At 47.0% G+C, this 20,101-nt stretch overlaps 1 protein-coding gene across 1 annotated transcript in view; it reads left to right on the top strand.

The window, feature by feature from the left end:
* AATF (apoptosis antagonizing transcription factor) overlaps positions 1-20,101 on the top strand; it is a 39,061-nt gene that overhangs the window by 1,006 nt on the left and 17,954 nt on the right. Inside the window, exons 2-8 of the mRNA XM_039562971.1 lie at positions 636-824; positions 1,043-1,483; positions 2,104-2,241; positions 12,271-12,385; positions 12,707-12,911; positions 13,632-13,790; positions 14,551-14,634. Of these exons, the coding sequence (XP_039418905.1) occupies positions 636-824; positions 1,043-1,483; positions 2,104-2,241; positions 12,271-12,385; positions 12,707-12,911; positions 13,632-13,790; positions 14,551-14,634 (1,331 nt within the window). The remainder of the gene's footprint in view (positions 1-635; positions 825-1,042; positions 1,484-2,103; positions 2,242-12,270; positions 12,386-12,706; positions 12,912-13,631; positions 13,791-14,550; positions 14,635-20,101) is intronic.

Consider the following 20,101-nt stretch of genomic DNA (forward strand, 5'->3'; position numbering starts at 1 on the left):
CTCAGCGATTGATTGTCGCTCGATTGCCCGAACAAAGCTAACCCTGTAATTTGGCACTGGGTGTCTTGCACATGAATGAAAGCAGGGAGGGAGGATGGTGGGATGTGTTCTCTGGGCTGGACTGCTCTGTGTCCTGGATAAGGTGGGGATGAAGGAGGGCAATAACCACAGTGAAATTATTTCCTTTGTTGAGCTTTTCTGAAATCTTTATGTATTTATGTGGCTTGCATATGTAGCAAGAGGCCGAAGTGCATCTGAATTGGAGTTTTCCTCTTTTAATCTGCAAGCATGAAGTGAGTGAAGGCATTGCAGCTTTGCAGAGTCCTCCACATGAAGGGCTGTACTTCTCAGAGACTCTCCTGCATCCTTGGGGGGGCTTGGCTGAGTTTGTGTTCTGCTTCACGCAGGAACCTTTCCCCCTTGCAGAAAATTATTTGTGTGGCTCTCCTGCACTTCTCAAAGCCCCACAGCCAGACTCTTCCATGACTTCTGTTCCCACCCAGCTCCCCTGTGCAGTGCCCTGTTGTTACAGGGCATGAGGAGCTTCCCAGGGCTCCTTGCTGCAGCTGCTCCTTCCAGACTGGAATTCAGTTCAGTTCAGACACCCCTGCCCTGTTTTTTTTTCCCCCCCACAGCTACCGTTGCTAAAGTGATTGACAGATTTGAGGATGAAACCACGGATGACATTTTGCCTGTTGGCAATATCAGGAAAAGAGCTTCAGCCTCTCTCCTGGAAGCTGATAAGAGGTACAGTGGAAAAGCCACATCTCGGAAAGCTTTGCGGGAAGAGCTCTGGGGAGATGCTCTGTCTGAAGAAGGATCTGGTAAGAAATCTCATTTTTTCCCTCTTTTTACTGGGCTACACAAAACGTGATGTCAGCATGGGACTGAGCATGGCAAACCTCAGGGCCCTGTTACAGGGAAAGGAACAGCTGTGATTAGGTTGGACATTAAATAACTCAAAGCTGGGCTGTTGCTGATGAGCACTGCAAGGTGGCACATTTTTCTGCTAAGTAATTAACTTTTTCCTCTCATTTATTAGCTGAAGAAGAATTAGATGACTGGTACAGTGACAGTGAAGGCTCAGAAGAGGAGGACAGCGTTGGCACTAAGGCCAGGGAGAAGCCCAGCAGTGCTGGCAGTGAGCAGGAGGATGACTTGGAGGACGATGAAGAGGAGGATCCGTCTGTCAAGGCCAAGGCACCAAAGTTCAGCTTCCAGAGTATCACAGACTTCGAGAAGTTTGCAGAGGGGATGGATGGTGAAGGGAGCAGTGAAGGGGAGGATGAAGGTGCAGATGAAGATGAGGATGATGCTGACATGGAAGAAGGAAGTGAGGAGGAGGACGAGGAATACGGGAGTGAAAACCACGACGACGGAAAGGAAACCAAAGACAGCGAAGAAGATGGGGGAGTGCTGACCTTCTCCAGGGGACAGGAGTCTGAAGAAGTGGAGAAGGGCAAAGCTGTGAGGAACCAGCTAGGTTTGTGCATGTTTGCTGTGTGCTTGCCAGGCCTGTCACCTTGCTGGCAGTGTACAGCCAGCCGTGCTGGGAAGCCCCTCAGCGTGGTAAGGTGCTGTTAGCACCCTGCCTGGGCCTGCTGCTGCAGCCCCTGTGTTTGCAGGTGTTCTGCCACATCTGGTGTCACTGCTTCTGTAACAGCTCATGGTGTGAAGTGTATTTATCCACTGGCTTAACTGAACCAGTGCAGAATATCCTCGTGGGACCAGTGGGCACTGGGACTTCCTGCGCTGGTCCTGCTGTGATGCTGAGATCACTTTGTTTCTTTGCAAAGTGTAACACCCAAAATGCCATTTGTTCCTGCCTGAGCTGTAAAACTATTGAACCTCGGTTTGCAGGCTGTCCTTTGGAACAGGAAAGCAAAGGGGTGGTTTGATTTGTGGGTCACAGAGTTGCAGCTGGGATTTGCTTTGTCCAGAGACAACTTGTGGCACCCATTTTGTGCTGGTCAGTGCATGCAAACACTGCCCTGAGCAGGAGTAATGCAGCTCGAAGGAGAGCGCCTGAGCTGGCAGGTCCTTCACAAGGAACAAGTGCTCTGGCTTGCTAACTGGTTCTTTTATTTCCTTTTTGTTGTGCAGCCCTGTGGGATCAGCTGATGGAAGGGAGGATCAAGATGCAGAAGGTGCTCATGACAGCCAACAGGCTGCCCCAGCCAGACACCTACCCCAGGTTCAGGAAGGAGGGGGGACAGGACTTTGACAGCGCTGTGGAGACCTGTAAGAGCCCTTTAATCTTTCTCCTTTGCTCAGACTCTTATAAACAATTGGTTTGGTTGTTGCTGTTCAGTGCAGAGCTGGGATGCTTTGTCCAGAGACACCTTGTACCAATTTTGTGCTGGGCCAGTGAAGGCAAAGGTTTGCCCAAAGCAGGAGTAATGCAGCCCAAAGGAGAGGGTCAGTGCAGTTAAATTGCAGCTTGGAGCTGCTTCACCTGTTTATTCCTGAGAAGCACTGCTGACACTGATCTGATGAGAGCTGTAGTGGATTCTCCAGTACAAAGTAATAACGTGCAGGCTCCAGTTGATAAGTGCAAAATGGGCTGGGCTTCACAGTGGTGTGGCTCTGCTTAATTTTTGTATTTGGACACCTTTTTTCTAGCCTTGAGGTGAATGTACAGGGAGAGAGATGTCTGGGTCATCAGACATGACCCTGAATCTTGGCCCTGCAGCAAGGCTGGGCTGTGATCCCCTGGCTCACCCCTGCCCAGGACATGGCAGCAATCATCTTACCTGCAGTGACAGCAGGTGAGCTACTTGCTGGTTTAACGTTGGCTCTGCTGCTTTAAATGAAGTGATTAAGGACAAAAAGGCAAACTCCCACCAATCCTGTGCTGACCTTTCAGTGGAACACACGTTATTAATGTCCTTAATGAGATGCATTACAAACTGCCCCAGCTCCATGTTTCATTACAGGTCTAAGATGCAATATCATTAAAGACCTTTAACAGAAACAATGGTTGACATTTTGATATTTCCCATAAGCAAAATACACCCAAGAACATGGAGTTTAATGTCCCCAATGCTGCAGAGGCTAATCCCTCAGCTGTGCAGAGCTCTGAGGGAAACTCCATGGCTGAGAACTGCTCCATGATCCCCTCCTCACCTTCTCCTCATCATCTGGGCAGGGAATTTGTAGGAGTTCACTCTGATACTCCTCATAGCTTGGGTTTGTGTTCTGCAGTTTGTCTGTGAAGACACTGAGAACATAAAGCTGGAGTGACCTGGGCAGTGTTAGCAGAGGAGATGCTCAGGCTGAGATGGGAAATTCTGAATTTAGGAACATTCTGCTACTGCTGCCACATTTGCTGTACGTGCTGTGCTTCAGCCTTGGACAGGATTTGGGATAACCATGACATGGACATTCTTTTGGGCTGGATGATGCTCTCCTTTCAGAGGAGCCTCAGCACTTCTGTCCAAATCCACAAAATAAATCTGGCATGTTTTCATCACCCTCATTGAACAGGAGGAAATGATTTGGTGTTCAAGTTGCATAAAGGAGTTGGTGCCAAAATCCCAGACTCTGGGTGAACCCTGCAGGATGCTGAAGTCAGGAGGCTCCCAGTGCTCTCAGAGCTCCTGAACAAGAGTGTTTCCAGTAATTTTTCCCATGAAATTTCTGCTCTGTGCTCAGAGGAAGGCTGAATTTTTGGAATTGGAAAATGGTCCTTCGTGTATTTTCCTCTTGGGTATCTCCTACTCAGGACAACCCTGTTATGGTGCTGGAATTCCCTAAGGGCTGCAGTATAATTGTGTTAAGGAGTAGACAGCAATTCTCCATCCATTTGCAGTTTTAAAGCCAAACCTGAGTGAAAATGGCAAGGTCATGCTCATTTTCCAGATTTTGAGACTGGAGGTTACAAGTGTTTAATTTACTATTTTTGTAATCTTTTATGATTTTTTTTTTTTTTTGTAATGTTACAACGTGCTTTGGACAACCTTAGATTCCTGAGATCTCAGGTTCTGGTAGATGATTTACTGCAAAATTGCTTATAAATTGAAGTAGAAAATGTTTTGCAGACCTGGCAGCTTTCAGGCTTCACACCCATTTGTCACCCAGCATTTCCCTTTGTGTATAGAACAAGAATTAATTAGGCTGCACTGCAGGAAAAGTTTATGGCCATAATTTATATAGGATGAATTTCTGTTTAAAGAGACAGCATTGCTTTGTTTGTGCTGTCTTACTTTTTATTTCCCTTTTTTTTTTTTTTGGTTGGTTTGTTGTTTTTTTTTTTTTTTTGAATCTTTAATTATATTCCAGATTTCTTCTGTCACCCTTTTTACATACAAATGGGAGACCAAACTGTGGTCATGGAGCTCATGTTTATTCCTGTTTTGCACCCACTGAGAAAGTCTGGATGGTTTTTAGCGCTGAGATCAGAGTGGCTGAGCTGTGAAAGCAGCACAAATGTCCAATGTTTAATGCCCTGCACACACAAACCCTCCCAGCTCACAGTTCCAAGGTGCTACTGCCTGGAGTGGGCTGTTTTCTCCAAGAGAGATTTGTATTCCCCTGCACTGCATCTTCCAGTCTGATCCAGGGCTTGAGATGTTGCCTCTGTTTGGGGTCTTGCACGTTCAATTAATGTTTTTCATAATCAATGCAAGTCAGAATTTGCAATCTGCTCCTGATTTGCACATTAAAGAGACCCATTAATTAAAAATTCCAATCCCTGGCATGTTCCCGCAGGATCCCTGCATTATTTACATAGAAAAGGAGTGCAAGGTGCAAGTTTCTGTGCTGTGTCTGTGCACAGATTGCAGGCCTGCCACTCATATTTTACTGTGTTGGGAGGTTGGAAGAGGATCTCATGAAATTGTCTCCAAAAATTACCTCAAGGGCAAGGAAGAGCCAAAGTAGAGGTGGAATAAACACTGGTGGAGCCACATCCAGTGTCAGGAATTAAACAGTTCCAGGGTGTGGGGCTTGTTCTGTTAAATCTTGATAGAATGACCAAAAACCCACAAATAATTGAGGGACAAGGAGGTAACAAGGGCTTTAAGTAATTAAATCTCTTCATCCTCAAAGGCCCTGGGCTTCTCTGTGCAGGCCTGTAGCTGTGTTGCTTTTTCTTTATAATTCTAGTTAAAAATACTAAACTGGGAACGTTTCAGTGACTAATACCATATGCTTTTCAAAAAGAGCTGGGAATTCCAGCTTTTAAATAGCAGATTGTGTTATTTTCACTTCATAGTTGGTGAGATGAGTTAAAAATGTACAGAAACCCAGGTGAGGAAATTTCTTGCCAGAAAGTGGTGGAAATTGCAGGACTTTAAAGGGACAAGTGGCTGTGTGTGTTTTCACAAGTGTATGCTTTGCTTCTCCAAGAGTTCAGGGTGTCCCTGAAATGTAAACTGCTCACTCAGTGTAAACTTCTGTGGGGCTTTGGGGTTGTTGGTGGGTTTTTTTTTTTTTTTTTTGTCTTTGACTCCATCTGTCAGTGGATTGAGAGAAAATACCAGAATCCCACATTTCTATTCCTCAGCATAAGCTGCAGATAATTTCAAGAAATGGAGGAAATAGTGGGTTTGGTAAAAGGAGGTATGCAGGGTGTGTGGGGATGGATTTGCTCAGTGGAGGAACAAAAGTGGGGGCAACAAATATTAAGTTATTTACACTTTGGAGAGCTGTGGTGAAGTTTCACCAAGGTTTGTGATCAGTAATAAAATAAACCTGAACAAAGTGTGTTACATACAAATGGGAGACCAAACTGCAGTGAGTAATTTTGGATGAAATCCAGTCTGCTGTAGGTACCAGAGAACCTGTTCCACTTCCTGGGACAGAGGATGTGCCTGGCAAGGCATCCCCCTCTCCCCCTCACCTGGACACACCTGGGTAGGGAACAGCTCTCTGGTGAAATGTGATTTACTGACACAGGCTTGGAAGTTTGAAGGGAAGCCTGCAGGACTCGGCTGCCAAGAATTCCCTCGTAATTTTGTTATCACCTCCATTCCCGGATCGCTTTTAAAACTCCAATATATCCACACCTCCATCTGGAGATGTTAATGCATTAATACAGAGCGGGGTGAGTGTCACAGGGGAGGGGGAGGAACTGAGGCACAGGCAGATTACACAGTTTCCAGAGGCATAGAGCAGTTACAGGATTAATTGGTGCTAGGCAAGATCGTGGACTTAAATATATTCTTGCTTTGAAGATTTCACTGGGAGCCTGCACAAATGTGTGACAGCAGAACTGGGTTTCAAGCCTCAGTGTAAATTATTGTGATCAGATCTAGCCCACTTAAAACTGGTAGTTCATTTTAATTGAATTGTATTAGTCTGGACACTTTATGAATACAAAAAGCATTGGCCCTGTCAATTCATGCAGGGCTGAATGTGATTTAAATGGATGTGGATGCAGGTGTCCCCAAATTTCACCTCTCCTCTCTGATCTCATGGGGAATCTGTTCAACTCTTTTTGGGACTGAGCCAAAGCCTGTTGACATTAATGAAGACTCTTCTCTCAGCTGAAAGAAATGAATGAATCAGACCCTTCTTTCTAAATTTCGTGCCTTTTAGCTTGTGCTGTTCAGTACTTTTGAGTAGAATTGTTGTCTCCTCGTGTATGGGTGTGGTAAAATGATTTAATAGGTGATGTCCGTAGTCATGTGTGTTGTTCAGTGGTGATGTCTGGGGTTTATTTGAAATCAGCCTTAAATTTCAGTGCAGGAAATGCTGGGACAGCCCCTGGTTGGTGACCTGATCCACCTGAATTCCAGCCCGTGGGATTACGTCACACTCAGACAGCTTTGCCTACACCCGAGTTTCTCAAGATTAATAGCTAATTAAACTGAATTTAGCTAAATATTTGTGCATGTTAGTCTGTGTACTGCACAAACAAGATGCAGGGAAACAAAGGCTTTAAAAGTGTCCAGACAAGCGTGTGCAAATGTCAGCTAACTCAGATTAATTGGCAGTTGGGTACCTTGAGATGGAAACTCGGGGCTTGTAATGATAAATATAATTAATGGCCTGGTATTATGTGGGGAGGTCAGTCTGGATGGGCTAATGTTCCCTTCTGGCCTTAATATCCAGATATAACTATGAAATTTCACATTTCCCATTCCTTTCTCCTCCTTGCCCACGTGCTTGGGGACTCCAGGCTGGCAGAGGCAGCAATGTGTGTTGTCAGCTTCTTTGCATTTACAGTAATGTAAAACATCAGTTTTTATAAATCTCATTTTTCCAGCCCCATCCCCTCCCTGGTTTGGGCTGATATCAAAAGATGATGGTTGAGGCGAATCAGCAGAGCATGAACTTCATGGAAGTGCTTCTCTTTCTCTCCTCCTCAGCTTTCCCCCCCCCCCAGTCCCCTCTAATAAACCCCTGAATACCCAGCCTTTATTCTGTTGTTGCATCCAGTTATTTTCTTTACTTTTAGCAAACTCATCTGTGTCTGATCCTGTTGTCCTTCCTGTCAGATGCAGTAATATTGGAGTGAAAGGGCTAAATTGAGGCTGTTCTGTAACTCTTTGGGAGTCAGCTGAAGCACTGGTGTGGAGGGGGGGGTGCAGCCCTGGCTCCTTTGTGCCGAGGGAATACAATTTTCCCCTCTGCGAAGGCTGTTGCATCATTTGCATTCCAATGGAACCAGTAAACTGGGCTTGGGTGTGGAGCAGACCTTTGCAGTCTCAGCGAAGTTGCCCCTTTTCCTACCCACATTTGATAGAATTCCCCAAACTCACCGTTTTGGGAAGCACGAAGGCAGAGTTGCTCCCTTCATTTCTGAAATTTGGACAGATTTACCAATGCTTTGTGCTGGGATTGAGCTGAGGTCTGTGAGAAATGCAAATGTAACCACACCACCTGTAAAAAATCACCTTTAGCCTATCATCGAGTCTGGGCTGGCTCTTGGAGCTCCTGTCTGAGGCTTATCAGACAGGATTATTTCTTTTCTTTCTGAGCCACATTGATTTGGGGCCCCAGGACACTCGGGGTGCCCGGCTGGAGCTGCTGGGATCCTGCCTGCCCCACGCTGTTCCTCCTGAGGTTCCTCCCATGCTGGGAATTACATCCAAGCTGCTGTCCAAAGCCCCATGTCTAAGATGTGATACCTGGAGGAATTCCCCCGCCTTTTCCTGGCTGGGAACGTCGTTCTGCTGCTGGGAATATAGAGCAAGCTCCAAAAGTAATACTGACAGACTTCAGAATTATGATACACTGGAGCTGCGGCGTAATTCTTTGTTGAAGAAGTTAGAGGCCTAAAATGTTAAGGCTTATTGTTATTCCGAGTTGATAATCTCTGCCTTGCTTTAATAATTTTTCCTCATGCCTGGATAGCCTGCGAGTTGCACAATAATCACTCACACAGCTTTGTAATCAATGCCCAAAGTAATAGGATTCCGCTGGCCAACGGCAATTAATAAATTTGTGTCTTTTTTAAAACACTAGCAAGTCGGGCCTGAAATACGACTGACTGGCTTTCCTCATTTGCATATTTATTGCAGTGGAAAAATTCTTGCCGAATGATTGATGTTGAGCCTGCCTCTTGAATTCCAAACAGCACATTATTATGAAATGAAAAATGCCGGCCATACAGTTGATTAAAGTTGAAGACAGTGGAATCGGTGTTTTTTAAGATTGTGGGAGAATTAAAGGCATATTTTAATAGATGTTGACAAGAAGTGAACTAACAAAAGCAAAGCAAAGGATTTGCTTGAAAAGATTTAATCAAACGTGTTTGGTGGGGGATTAATTGCTGGGGATGACGAGTGCAAGTGGCTGGCTGCTGGCTGTGAATGGGGAGCATTGTTCCGAGGCCAGCACGTCGAGGGCCATTTTGACCTGGAGTTTAACTCCTGTCCCACAGCCCTTTGAAGGGAGGGAGGATTCCCCCTCTCCATGAGTGCTGGGATAAACCTGTGTACCTGGTGGAGAGACTCCTCATTATGTGCGGTGATTAAAATAAGAGCTTGGGTTCCTCTCCTGCTTTCGATTTGCATAATGTGAGCGGTGTGGTGGGGACACGGAGCCTCCGTGGGGACTCTCCGTGAGGCAGGGGAACGCTCCCAAGATCGTGCAGCTCAGCTTTTGCCCTGCATCCCTTCATTCCAACGCCAGCATTGCTCCAGCTTTTCTGTGTGAGCACTTCCCCAGCCTGGGGAGGTGCAGGGAGAACGGAAAGCTCGATGATATTCCTGTGATGCCAGACCCTCAGATTTAATTGAGGGGAAAAAGTCCTTAATTTCCAGTGTGGGCACGGGCTCTGAGGTGGAGCTGTGTGCTGGGTAGGTGGTGGTTCCTGCTGGTACATCCTGGGAAGGATGTTCCTGTGTTTGGATACAGTCTGTGGGAAGCACTGCCACAGCAGCACTCTGCAAGGTGCCACGTGGAGTGAAGATCCTGGGAGGTTTGCCCCAGTTTCAGGATTTCTTCCCTGACCCATTGCACTCTGATCTGCTGGATGGGTGTAGCAGGGACAGGGTGGAGCAGTTTGGGGAATCCCAAGGGGTGGCTCTGTGAACCCATCACACTCCAAATCTGCTGGATGGGTGCACCAGGGTCAGGCAGGGTAGAGGTGCCTGGTGGGGCAGTTCTGGGAGTGCCAGGAGCTGTCTCTGTGAATGCCTTGGAAAGCCTGGCCTGGAGGCTCCGGGGTTTTTCCATGGATTCAGTGTCCCTGCCTGTGGCTGCTCCCGCAGCTCCACGCAGCTGCTGGGGAAGGTGAAATGAGACCCAGAGGTCATGGAAAAGAGTGCAGGGCTTTTCATGTGTGGGAAGCTGTGGGAATGCTGGGCTGGGAGCGTGGATGAGCCACAGAAGCCCCCTGGCAGCCCATCCCCACGTGCAGTGCATGGATTGCGTGGCAGCTCTGGGATCAGTCCCTGCAGCCGGGCCAGTTTGTCCATAACCACGGGCATTGACAGAATTGATTTTGTGTGGTTTGAGAGCAGCAGGACAGATTTCATCTCTGGTGGGTCTGCTGACACTTTGATACATGGCAGTGCTATCCCTGAGTGCAGCTAAATACTCCAGGGCTGCTCCCAGCCTGGGCGGAGGGCTGGATAAAACGAGGACGTGTGAGGGAGTATTAAGAGCAAGGCACACTTTGATTTACTGGTGCTGGCTCCCAGCGTTCTGGGGGGATTGATCGGCTGCCTGCTGGATCTGGAACAACTTTTTCCCTCCTGGACACAAAATGAAGGGGCTTCTGTGGACTCTTAAAAGTGACTCTTCCCAAGGTAGTGTCTTGCCACAGACATGCTGAGTCCCATGTAAGCTGGAGGTTATATTTCAGCCACGCCTGTTGTGTTCTTGTTTCAGACAAGGAGCAGCATTACAAAAATCCTGCTGGGGGTAGGAGGGTCAGTCAGTGTCCAGCCTCCTTTCAAAATGAGCCAGTTTGCATCCATGAAACAGTTTTGGTTTGTGCTGCCTTCATTCACAAGCGGGGCCAGACTCTTCCCCAAAGCTGGCACTGTAAAGGCAGACAAGGGCTTCAGAGGGAAGAGAAGATAAAGACGAGACTGGGAAGAAAACAGTCCCTCCTGGAATTAAATGTGAAATGGATAGGGCAGGGCTAGATGGGAAGAGAGCAGGAGAGGGTGGCACTTGGCTTCTGAAGTTGAGTTTACAGCACACTTAAGCAGCCAACAGTAAAAGTGAGAATGCCATCCAATAATGCTATTAAATACACGAGAACTGAGAACAGGGAAATTACCCAGCTGTAAGAGGCTCGTGATGAAGCCACTGCCTGGAATAATTAGCCCTCCCACCTGGTTAGACACACCATCATTGTCTTCCCTGCCCTCTCCAGCCCCTTCACTCCAAATAAAATTGCTCCCCATCCCCACTTCTGTTGGGGTCTGTATCTCATAGCCTGGGGCAGCTTGAGCCTGTCTTTATTTCCTTGCCTGCTCGACGTGGCCCTGCTATACCCCAGAAGAGCTGGAGTGCTACTCCTGTTGTAATTGCCAGGATCAAAGCTGCCTGGGGTGCATTAGCACTGCTGCTGGAGGAGAGGCAGCAGGGAGAAAATAAACAGTTTGGGAAGCTCTGGGGACATTTGGCTGTGTTGCAGGCAGTGGGAAGGATTTTGCTGGTGTAAGCTGTGCACTCAGGCTAGGGTGGGGGCACTTGGCTTCTGCAAGTGATGCTTTAGCTGCAGACACCTACAACAAATGCATTTTTAAGGGCTTTTGTCTGTTTGTCTGGTGGAATTGTTTTGATGCTCACACACGTCTGATTTACAAGTGCAGCAAACCTAATCCGTTAATAGGTTTATATAGAGGAGTTGTCAGAGTGTATCTATAATGAACCACAGGCTTGGGGAGGGTGAGTCCAACAGCTGATCTGCAACAAAAATCTTAAAGCATCTTCTCCTTGACATTGCTGTTACTGAGGTCAGGCTGTAATTTATCTGAAGGTGGTGACAACTGAGCAATATCACAGTGGTAACTCACAGGAGATTGAGACCTCTGAGTGTCTGGGCTGATTTCTGCCTCTGTCTGCCTGAGGAAGATTTGCTGTTCACTCTACCCATGATCTCTGTGTCCCCCACTGAAAAGCAGAAATAGAGAAAAAAATAGAGTGGGGAAGAGTTCTCCCTGTTCTTTTGTGCCACGTACACGGGAGGATTGGGGAGTTAAGCAGAGCAGCCCCACTGGCTCTGTGGCAGAGGAGGCACCAGGATTCGCTCCGGGGAAGGTCCCACCTCCTGCTCTTCACACAAATCCACGTGCTCTGTCAGCCAGAGTGAGTTCAGTTCAGGTTTTTGGGTAGGAGTGTGCCAAGTGTTTCACCTGGGAGAGCTGGCCCTGTGGTTGATGTGCAGAGGCACAGTTTGTGTGGGCCTGGGCAGACACTTGTTTTCTATCAGAGAGTTCTGCAGGGAGGCTTGTTGGTTGCCACAGAAGAACTGTTTCTGAAGAGCAGATGCTGTGGCAGTGTGCAGTTAACCTGTCCCACAGTCAGCTGGAACTGTGTGTCCTTGGAGAGCTCACAGCCATGGGAACAGACAAAGATACAGGAAAACTGTCAGCTCCAAAAGCCTTCGGATACACAGCATCACACCTCCCTTCAGGATCTGTGTGTGTGAACAGCTCATCCCAGTAAAAATCACACTCACACCATGTATTGATCAATTTACACCCCTCCAATCCATCTTCTCTTCCCTTTCTCTATTCCTGAGGATCTCTGGGCCTGCAGTTCTGCTTTTCTGATCAGAATCTTTTCATTAAACTTGCCGGGTCATAGTTTAAAGCTTCCCCTGTAGATCAGATCTTGTCACTTGTGTCTCTTGCTCTGCAGGTTGTAAAGCCCTGGAGGCCTTGCTGAAAGTGCTGGTGGAACTTCAGGATGAGCTGCTTTATCAGTACCCAGGCACGAGGCATCTGGTCGATGGGAAGCAAGCAAAAACTGAGAGGTAAATGCAGCAAGAGATAAGATCTTTCTGAATCCTTTGGTCTCCAGCAAACAGGACAAAGCACAGCCTTCCTGAGCACCCTCACCCTGCTGCTCTCTCAGTTGCTGCTGTGTCTGGGTGTCAGACACTCTGCTATTTGAATTCTTCCTGCCTTGCGGGAAGTCTGGTTTGTGATATTTCTGATAATGGAGCAGGGGCTAAACCATGGGGCTTTTAACAGAAACATCAGCGTGGTGTGGGCTGGTGGTGGAGAGGCCGTTAAGGACTCACACACTGCCTTGGAGAGGGGCAGGGTGTTTATCCTGCCTGGTTTTGTTCCAGTGAGGATGAAATCCCAAGCAGCAGCGATGAGGAGCAAGTGGAGAAGGCTCAGGAGAAGAGGAGGAGCCTCCCCAAACGGAAGCTGAAGTTTGAGGAGTACCCTGAGTTCGTAGCCAAGCGCTACAGGGACTTCAGGACCTACAGGAACAGCATCCTGCAGAAGTGGCACGACAAGACAAAGCTGGCAACTGGCAAAATGGGAAAGGCAAGGCTTGGTTTGTGTGTGCTGATGTGGCTCTTGTGGAGCAGGGATCTGGGGAACAAGTTCGGACTGAAAAAGGGGGAGTTTGGGTAGGATACACAGAAAAAATTCTTCCCTGTGGGGGTGGGGAGGCCCTGGCACAGGGTGCCCAGAGGAGCTGTGGCTGCCCCATCCCTGGAACTGTCCCAGGCCAGGTTGGACAGGGCTTGGAGCAGCCTGGGATAGTGGAAGGTGTCCCTGCCCATGGTAGGTTCTGTGTTCTCTCAACCAGACACCCCATCACAACCGATCTCCAGCAGCACATAATCTCCAGGAAAATGCCACTGTTGCTACTGTACGAGCTGTTTGTGGTTCCTACCAGAATCAGGGCCCTCTGAGGCTCTCCTCCTCCATGAAGTGTACACTTTAATACAATGGGTAATCATTTCACCCAGAGATCCAGGGTCTCCTCACATCTCTGAGTTGGTATTAATCATTGAGAAGTTAATCTGAACCAGAACAGCAAAGGCATTTTATTAAGCCAGGCGTCAACTTGCCTCAGGTTGGGAAGGGAGAGCGAGGGAGAAACAAATCAAAAATCCTCGCAGAAATCCCTGCAACGAGCCCCAAACCCCCTCCTGTTGGAACGCTGTCTGCTTATCCAGTGACATGGAAAGATAGAGGAGCAGTGGTGCCTTGAGGAGAGGCTGTGTGCAGTATCTGACACTGCTTGATGCTGTGCAGGGCTTCGGAGCCTTCGAGCGCTCGGTGCTGGCGCAGATCGATCACGTGCTGATGGACAGGGAGCGATTGCTGCGGCGCACCCAGACCCGGCGCTCCGTCTACACCGTGCTGGGCAAGCAGGAGCCTCCCCCAGCCCCTCAGCCTGGCCCTGAGAACTCGGTAAGGCGGGGGGGTTACTTCTCTAACTCGTCCTGGGAAACTCTGCAGAACAGTCAGTGCGAGCCTTTAGCAGGTGGTGTGCTTGTTTGTGAGAGATTGATGGAGGAGGAGGTGTCTGAGTGTTGATTCCTGGAGTGAAATGGGCAAGGAAAGGCGTTTAAGTTCCAGTTTTGTGGTGTTTGCATTATCTCCTGTCCCAGTTCCTGACAGGGGAAAAGAAGGTTTGGGTTGGGATTGTGCCCCTCCTGTGCTGCAGGAAGAGATGCTCACTCAATCTGATTTTTGAGCTAGTGGCAGCAAAACTTGGTTTTCACTCTGCAGTTTAGAGTGTTTAACCCAGAAAGTCCTTTTTAAAATCATACTGCATATAACCTACAGAATATGTTAGTAGTAAGCCTGTTATTAATTTAGTATTTAAGAATGAATAAATACTCAATTCTGAGAGATCAGGTAGAATTACTGCACTTGCAAGATGTATTTTTGCCATTACATTAAAAATATCTGTAGTATTTTGCCAGAAAGACTTTGCACAGTCCTATTTATTTCCCAGTAAAGGCATCATAAATCTATTTTGGCATTGGCAGCGTTTCTGCCTTGCCTTTAAGTGTATTCCTGGTCCTTAAAAGCTTGTTATGTTGGGAGTTCTTCCCCATTCCTTCGTACCATCAAGTGTGTTTACAAGCTGCTGCACGTGATGTCTCTGGAGTTAGGGACAGAAATGTGCAGATATGAGCTCTCAGTATTTCCTTGATGCTTCCAGGAAGACCTCCCTCCCTCAGATTCCAACAGGCACCTGAAGGACATCGATGAGGAGATATTCGATGATGATGACTTCTATCACCAGGTAGGTGATGGTAAACGTGTGTTGGAATTATGGCTCCAGTTGGATTTTAATACTTACAGAGAAAATGCAGTTGGTTCTATGCTCTGTATTTCTCTTACCTGTGAAACTCAGTTACCTGGTTTAGCACCCAAAATCTCTGCAAGTACCTCAGGGGACTCTGCTCTCAGTTTTTGTTGTAGGGCTTGAAGTTGCACTGTGGATTTAACTTGCTGCTGTTGCTTGAGTGCGTCAGGGCTGCAGGAGGAGCTGTGCCTCTCCCTGGGGAACGTGGCTACACAAGAGAAAAAGCTCAGAATTCTCTGAAGGTGACTGTTCTCTGTGGGCAGAGCCCCCTTAGGAAAAACAGTCCCAGCAGATCCTCAAAAGCACTGGAAGTTCCTCTTGTCTCAGCCTAAATCATCTCATTTACCTGCTGAGCGGGAGAGCTGCTGGGCTACTCCGGCACTTCTCTTGGAACTGGGCCAGCTTGGATCCAGGCCAGTTATTCCCTTTATTTGCAAAATTCTTAGAAGCAAGGAACCTGCAGCCAGTGCAGGGAAACACTGTGTTTGTGGTTTATTTAATAAAGACAGTGCCAGCTTTATGAAAAACTGGAATTGTCACGTATTGATCAGTATGTCACTGTAAGTCCTTCCCCAGTGCATGAAAACCTCTGTCTGCTTTGATGATCCACACAGAGCCTGAAATTCAGGACTAAACAAATATCATTATATTGCTGGAAAGACAGAAATTTTTCATCTGAAGAATTATTAGAGTGGCCAGTAAAGTGTTAGGGGAGTAAAAGAGAGCTGTTGTCATGTGAGGATGGATGACAGGCTCCAAAAGATGATGGGAGAGGGCCTGCCTTGTTGGCAGCAGGGATTGAAGGGGCCAGATCTGTTGAGATAATGCTGAGGTGGAATTTGGGGTCCAAGTGGACCAGAAGCTCAGCTTTGGGGGCAAATTGGACCCTAAGAACACAGAAGAAATGAAGTTGGTGTCACAAAATCATGGAGTGGAGAAATAGCTGAGATTGACAGGCCGAGGACCTGTGCAGAGAAGGTGCTTCTTGGCCATGAAATGTTAAATTTTTAAAAAGAAAATAGCAATAGCTGAATGTCCCCATCTTTCCCTCTAATAACTGTAGCTGTGCTAAATCGTGATTTCAGAAATATGAGCAGGCCCAGCTTAGCTTCTCCCCTCACTGGTTAATTGGGGTGCTGGGGTTAATCTAAATTAAAACTTAAACTAATGGAGGTCATTGAGGGAAGAGAATCACCTGAGTAAAACAAATGGGTCTGCCACACACAACTGTATCTTGGCCATTTCCCAAGAGGGAAGTGGCAGCAAATTGGAGTTGTTGGAGGCCTGGGCAGAGGTGAAGGATGGGTGACGGGGGCTCGCTGTGCGGCCCCTCCGGAAGGAAGCGCTCCAGATTGCATTCCCTGCTGCTCCAGCTGCAGGAGCAGGGCCAGCCAGCAACATCTGGCAGCACAGCCAGGCATGGGTGCCACTTTGGGAACCCCACGGACTGGAAATATGGTGCTTAGCCTGGTGCAGGCTTTAATCACTTCCCAGTCCTTGGCAGCAGCTCCGACAGCTTCTCCCGGCCTCGTACATCACGCACAGACATCTGCTGAGCCGCCGGGCAGCTGCACATCCATTTTCCTCTCTTGCTGGGGGCTTTTGATCTCCGTCCTTCCTGCTCTCCCTCCCTCCCCCCTCCCTCCCTTCCACCCTTCTCCTCTCCTCCATCCCCAAAATGCTTCCTGGGAGAGAGGAGCCGTGCGGGTTCCCGGTGTTTGTGGGGGTGCCCGTGCCTGTTCCGCTGCCCTGGTTCGTGTCCCGTGCTCGGTGGGATTTGGCAGAGATTGGAGCTGAAGCCAGTTCAGGGATAAGGCTGAGGAAAATGGCTCTGTGTTTTCTGTCACCTCCCAATTAAATTGGATTCATAAAGTGCTTTCCTTTATTTGTCAGGGCGCTAAGCTGGAGCTGAACATTGCATTGAGAGCGGGCAGAGCACAGCACAATGGAGCTGACAAGGCCCTGAATGGCTTTGCTTTCACTGGGTCATAACTGAGCAGTGCTTTTGTGCGTGTGTGTGATTGCATGTGGGGATGGAAATAAAATGCAGGAAGGGAGCTGGTTCTCCAGGAGTGATCAGCACCGAGCTGAGGGTGCTCACAACCTCTGACCCCTGTGCATAACGCTGATTGCAGCGTGCATTTCAACACCTGCCTCTCCTTCCTATTTAAATTTACATCCTGACTTTCTCTGGGATCATTTTCATTCTTCTAAATAACATTTTATAGTTATTAATTTGTTTTGATTACTGCTTAAAAGGTAAACATTCAGATAAAGAACAGCACTGGAAAGCAGCTTCCTCTGTGTGTCAGTGTGAAATTAGGCAAGTAAAAATGAACCAAGATTTGATGAATGTGCACAGGTTAATGGTAACAGAGTAAGTAGCTAGACTGTTTTATTATAGATTATAATAAAAAGCTCTTTAATTAATCTGTTTTTCTTCCGGAAAAACAATTTTCTTGTCCAGGTCTTAATATTTGGTAGAATTCAGCAGGTGGGTCTGGTGGAGTTTTGTGATGATTCAGGATTTAACTCTCTTCTGCCTGTTCATCCTACTTTGCCTTTTCTCCTATTTCTCACTTGTTTTATAAGCAGTTACAATTTTTATTGTCATGGCCGATACTGGAGGGAGATGGAAAGCTGATCTGAATAATGCAGTGAAATATTTTTATTTGGGTTGCACTGGCTGGGAATAGTTAAAGTGTTTCAGAAGGTTCCTCATTACTGGCAGGAGCGAGAGGCTGGAGCCCAGTTCCTTTTCCTTTAAATTCTCCTTCATACATGGTTTTTAGGGAAGAAAAGGGCTTTTTATTTTTAGAAGTCATATTTACGTAGAATTCATTACCGCTGATATTGCAGCATTAAGACTTAAAATTCCAGCCTGCTACCAGGGAGCTGCTGCTCTGACATGCTACAGTGGAGATTTTATTGTTAGGTTGAAATACTCCTCTGGTAAAGGAGAGAGTGGAAATTGGTTTATTTCCAACAGGAATTAGGTTAGTGTTCATATGCTAAGTGTTCCACTGGTAGCAGCTCTTCCCAGAACAAATGTTCATCACTGCTGGCAGCAGGTATGCCTAAGGAGAATTGGGAATATGCATAATCCCTTTTTTCCTCTGCTCTCCTGCTCCCTCCTCCCCTGGTTTTGGTTGTGTTGTGTGTCACTGCATTTTGTGACAGCCCACGGCCACCAGCCCTGTCTGGGCACCAGAGAGGAGCCAGAGTGGAGGGGAAACATCCAAGGAAACAGCAAAGCTTTCAAAGAAGGGTTCTCATCCTTCCACAGCTGGGATTTCTCCCAAGGTCAGCATCCTTAAATCCTACTGTGTGACTCTTTGGAAAACTTTACTGATGGGATGAATTTCCCCTTGTGTCCCGAGCAGTTTCCTGGGCCCACGGTGTGGTTTGCTCTCCCAGGGATCTGATAATGCCATAAACAAGGAATTACCAATCCAGGGAACTATTAAAAGTCGATAATAGTGAAGAATAGAGAGAAGCCTGGCTTTGTGACAAGCTGGTTTACCTTAATTAAACCAGTGAGTGATTAATATGGACAGCTGATCTTGTGGCTTTAATGAGATGCATTTAGAGTTTTGTGTGAATAAGAGATGTCTCGAACCATCCCACAGGTTAATGGCAATACAATACTCTTATCACAGGCATGTATCTTTCAAATGGCTGGGAAGATGGTTAATAACACATTTTAAAGCTTGATTTGGAACTTCTCTTAATGGGTTATTAGAAAATAGGCAGATCTGTGCATCTTACACAAGCCTGAATTTGAATAAAATGGGTTTTAAAAAGAGACTGTCCAGTGATTTCAGCATGCATTTTAGGCATTTATACATGGATTACAGAAAATTAAGTTTTTAAAAAGCATTTCAAGGGGGGTTGAAATAATATTTGAGCTGCAAACTTAAATTTTCTCTGGTGTTGGTAGAAATCCGAATGTTGTTACACATTTGCTACTGAGTGGGAGCTTGAAAGGGGATCTGTAGATGGACTTTTTGTTTTTAAATTTGATTTGCTCTGAAAGGTCTAAGACAAGTGAGCCTTTTGTCACGAGGCTGATTTCAGCTCTCCTTAGCTCTTTGTCTCAACTGGAAATTCTTAGGGGTCTGCAAATCAGAAAGGTCAGCGAGTGTGGGATTAGAAACACTGATAGACAGTGCATGAAAATGAGACCTAACCTCTAAAATGAAAATTGACCTCTAAAATGAGAAATGAGTCTCTATTACCCTTGGACAACACCCTGATGGCATTTCCAAATCCCTCTGATTCTGTGCAGTGGGCTCGCTGTGCATCTCTCGCTGGCACTGAGGGGGGGAACTCCTTCAGGGGAATTCTTTAGGAAGCCCTTTGCAGGGATCTTGGCTTTGGTGTCAGCACAGGTTTTGGGTTCAGCAGCAGGCGTGCAGGAGCTCTCCTGGCAAACATCACCACTTCCTCCCAAACAAAATCCAGCTGGCATTGACAGCTTCCCTCTGCTCCCATGGTTTGTCCTCCTGGTCTCAGCTCTTGGCAGGAGCAGCTGGCTTTGGGAGCTGAGCTGTGGGATGTGGCTGTGCTTCCTTGCAGTTGTGTTTGCTGCCATGGGAGACTGAGCTGAGGTTCTGCAAGTTCAGGGAAGAGGTGAAGGAGGGAAAACAAAACAGGATCTGATTCAAATCAAAGCCTTTTGATGCTGCAATTGCCTAACTCTGTCTTCACACATCAGGGCTTAAGGCTGATGGTGATTTACTCACACTTCCTAGTTAATAATTAGACACTGGGAGACACCATATATCACTCCTAATGGAATATATGGGGTCTGATGAGAGTTTTCTGTTTTGACTAATAAATTTTAAGCAGAATCGCCAGGCTTAATGAAATATTACCGTTTGGGAAGTGGTTTAAGTCTTGTGCTGGGAAAACACTGTTGCTTTATTCAGTAAATGAATTTATCATTCACTCTCTATCCCAAGCCCTGGCTGGCTCTGGAGCAGGGGCTGGATGCAAGACTCTGAACCAGAAAGCAGAAAACTAATCAAATCCTTAAAGACCAAAGGCAGCCAGGCAGGCCTGGGCTGACTTTTTCAGTGGTAGCCTCTGGCTACATCCACTTTTATTTTAGTAACCATTGTTAGCATGATTTATAACCTCAGCTCGGAGACATTCGCTATTTAGATGTAACAAGATGCTTCACAGCTTTTATTTCCATTTCCTAATTTCACTCTTGCTCCTGGTTTTGTTTTTTTTTTTTTGCTTCTCCCTTCTGTTTCCCTCGCTCTGGTCTCCCAGGCAGTGTCCCCAGTCCCCAGCTGACACTGCACTGGAAGAGCATTTGGAGCACTGGAAGGCCTTGTCAGCCCCAAGGTCAGCAGAATCGGTTCAGCATTAGGAACCTGCCCCAAAAATGCATCTT

Source organism: Corvus cornix, chromosome 19, assembly GCF_000738735.6.
Source record: "Corvus cornix cornix isolate S_Up_H32 chromosome 19, ASM73873v5, whole genome shotgun sequence".
Classification (NCBI taxonomy): Eukaryota; Metazoa; Chordata; class Aves; order Passeriformes; family Corvidae; genus Corvus; species Corvus cornix.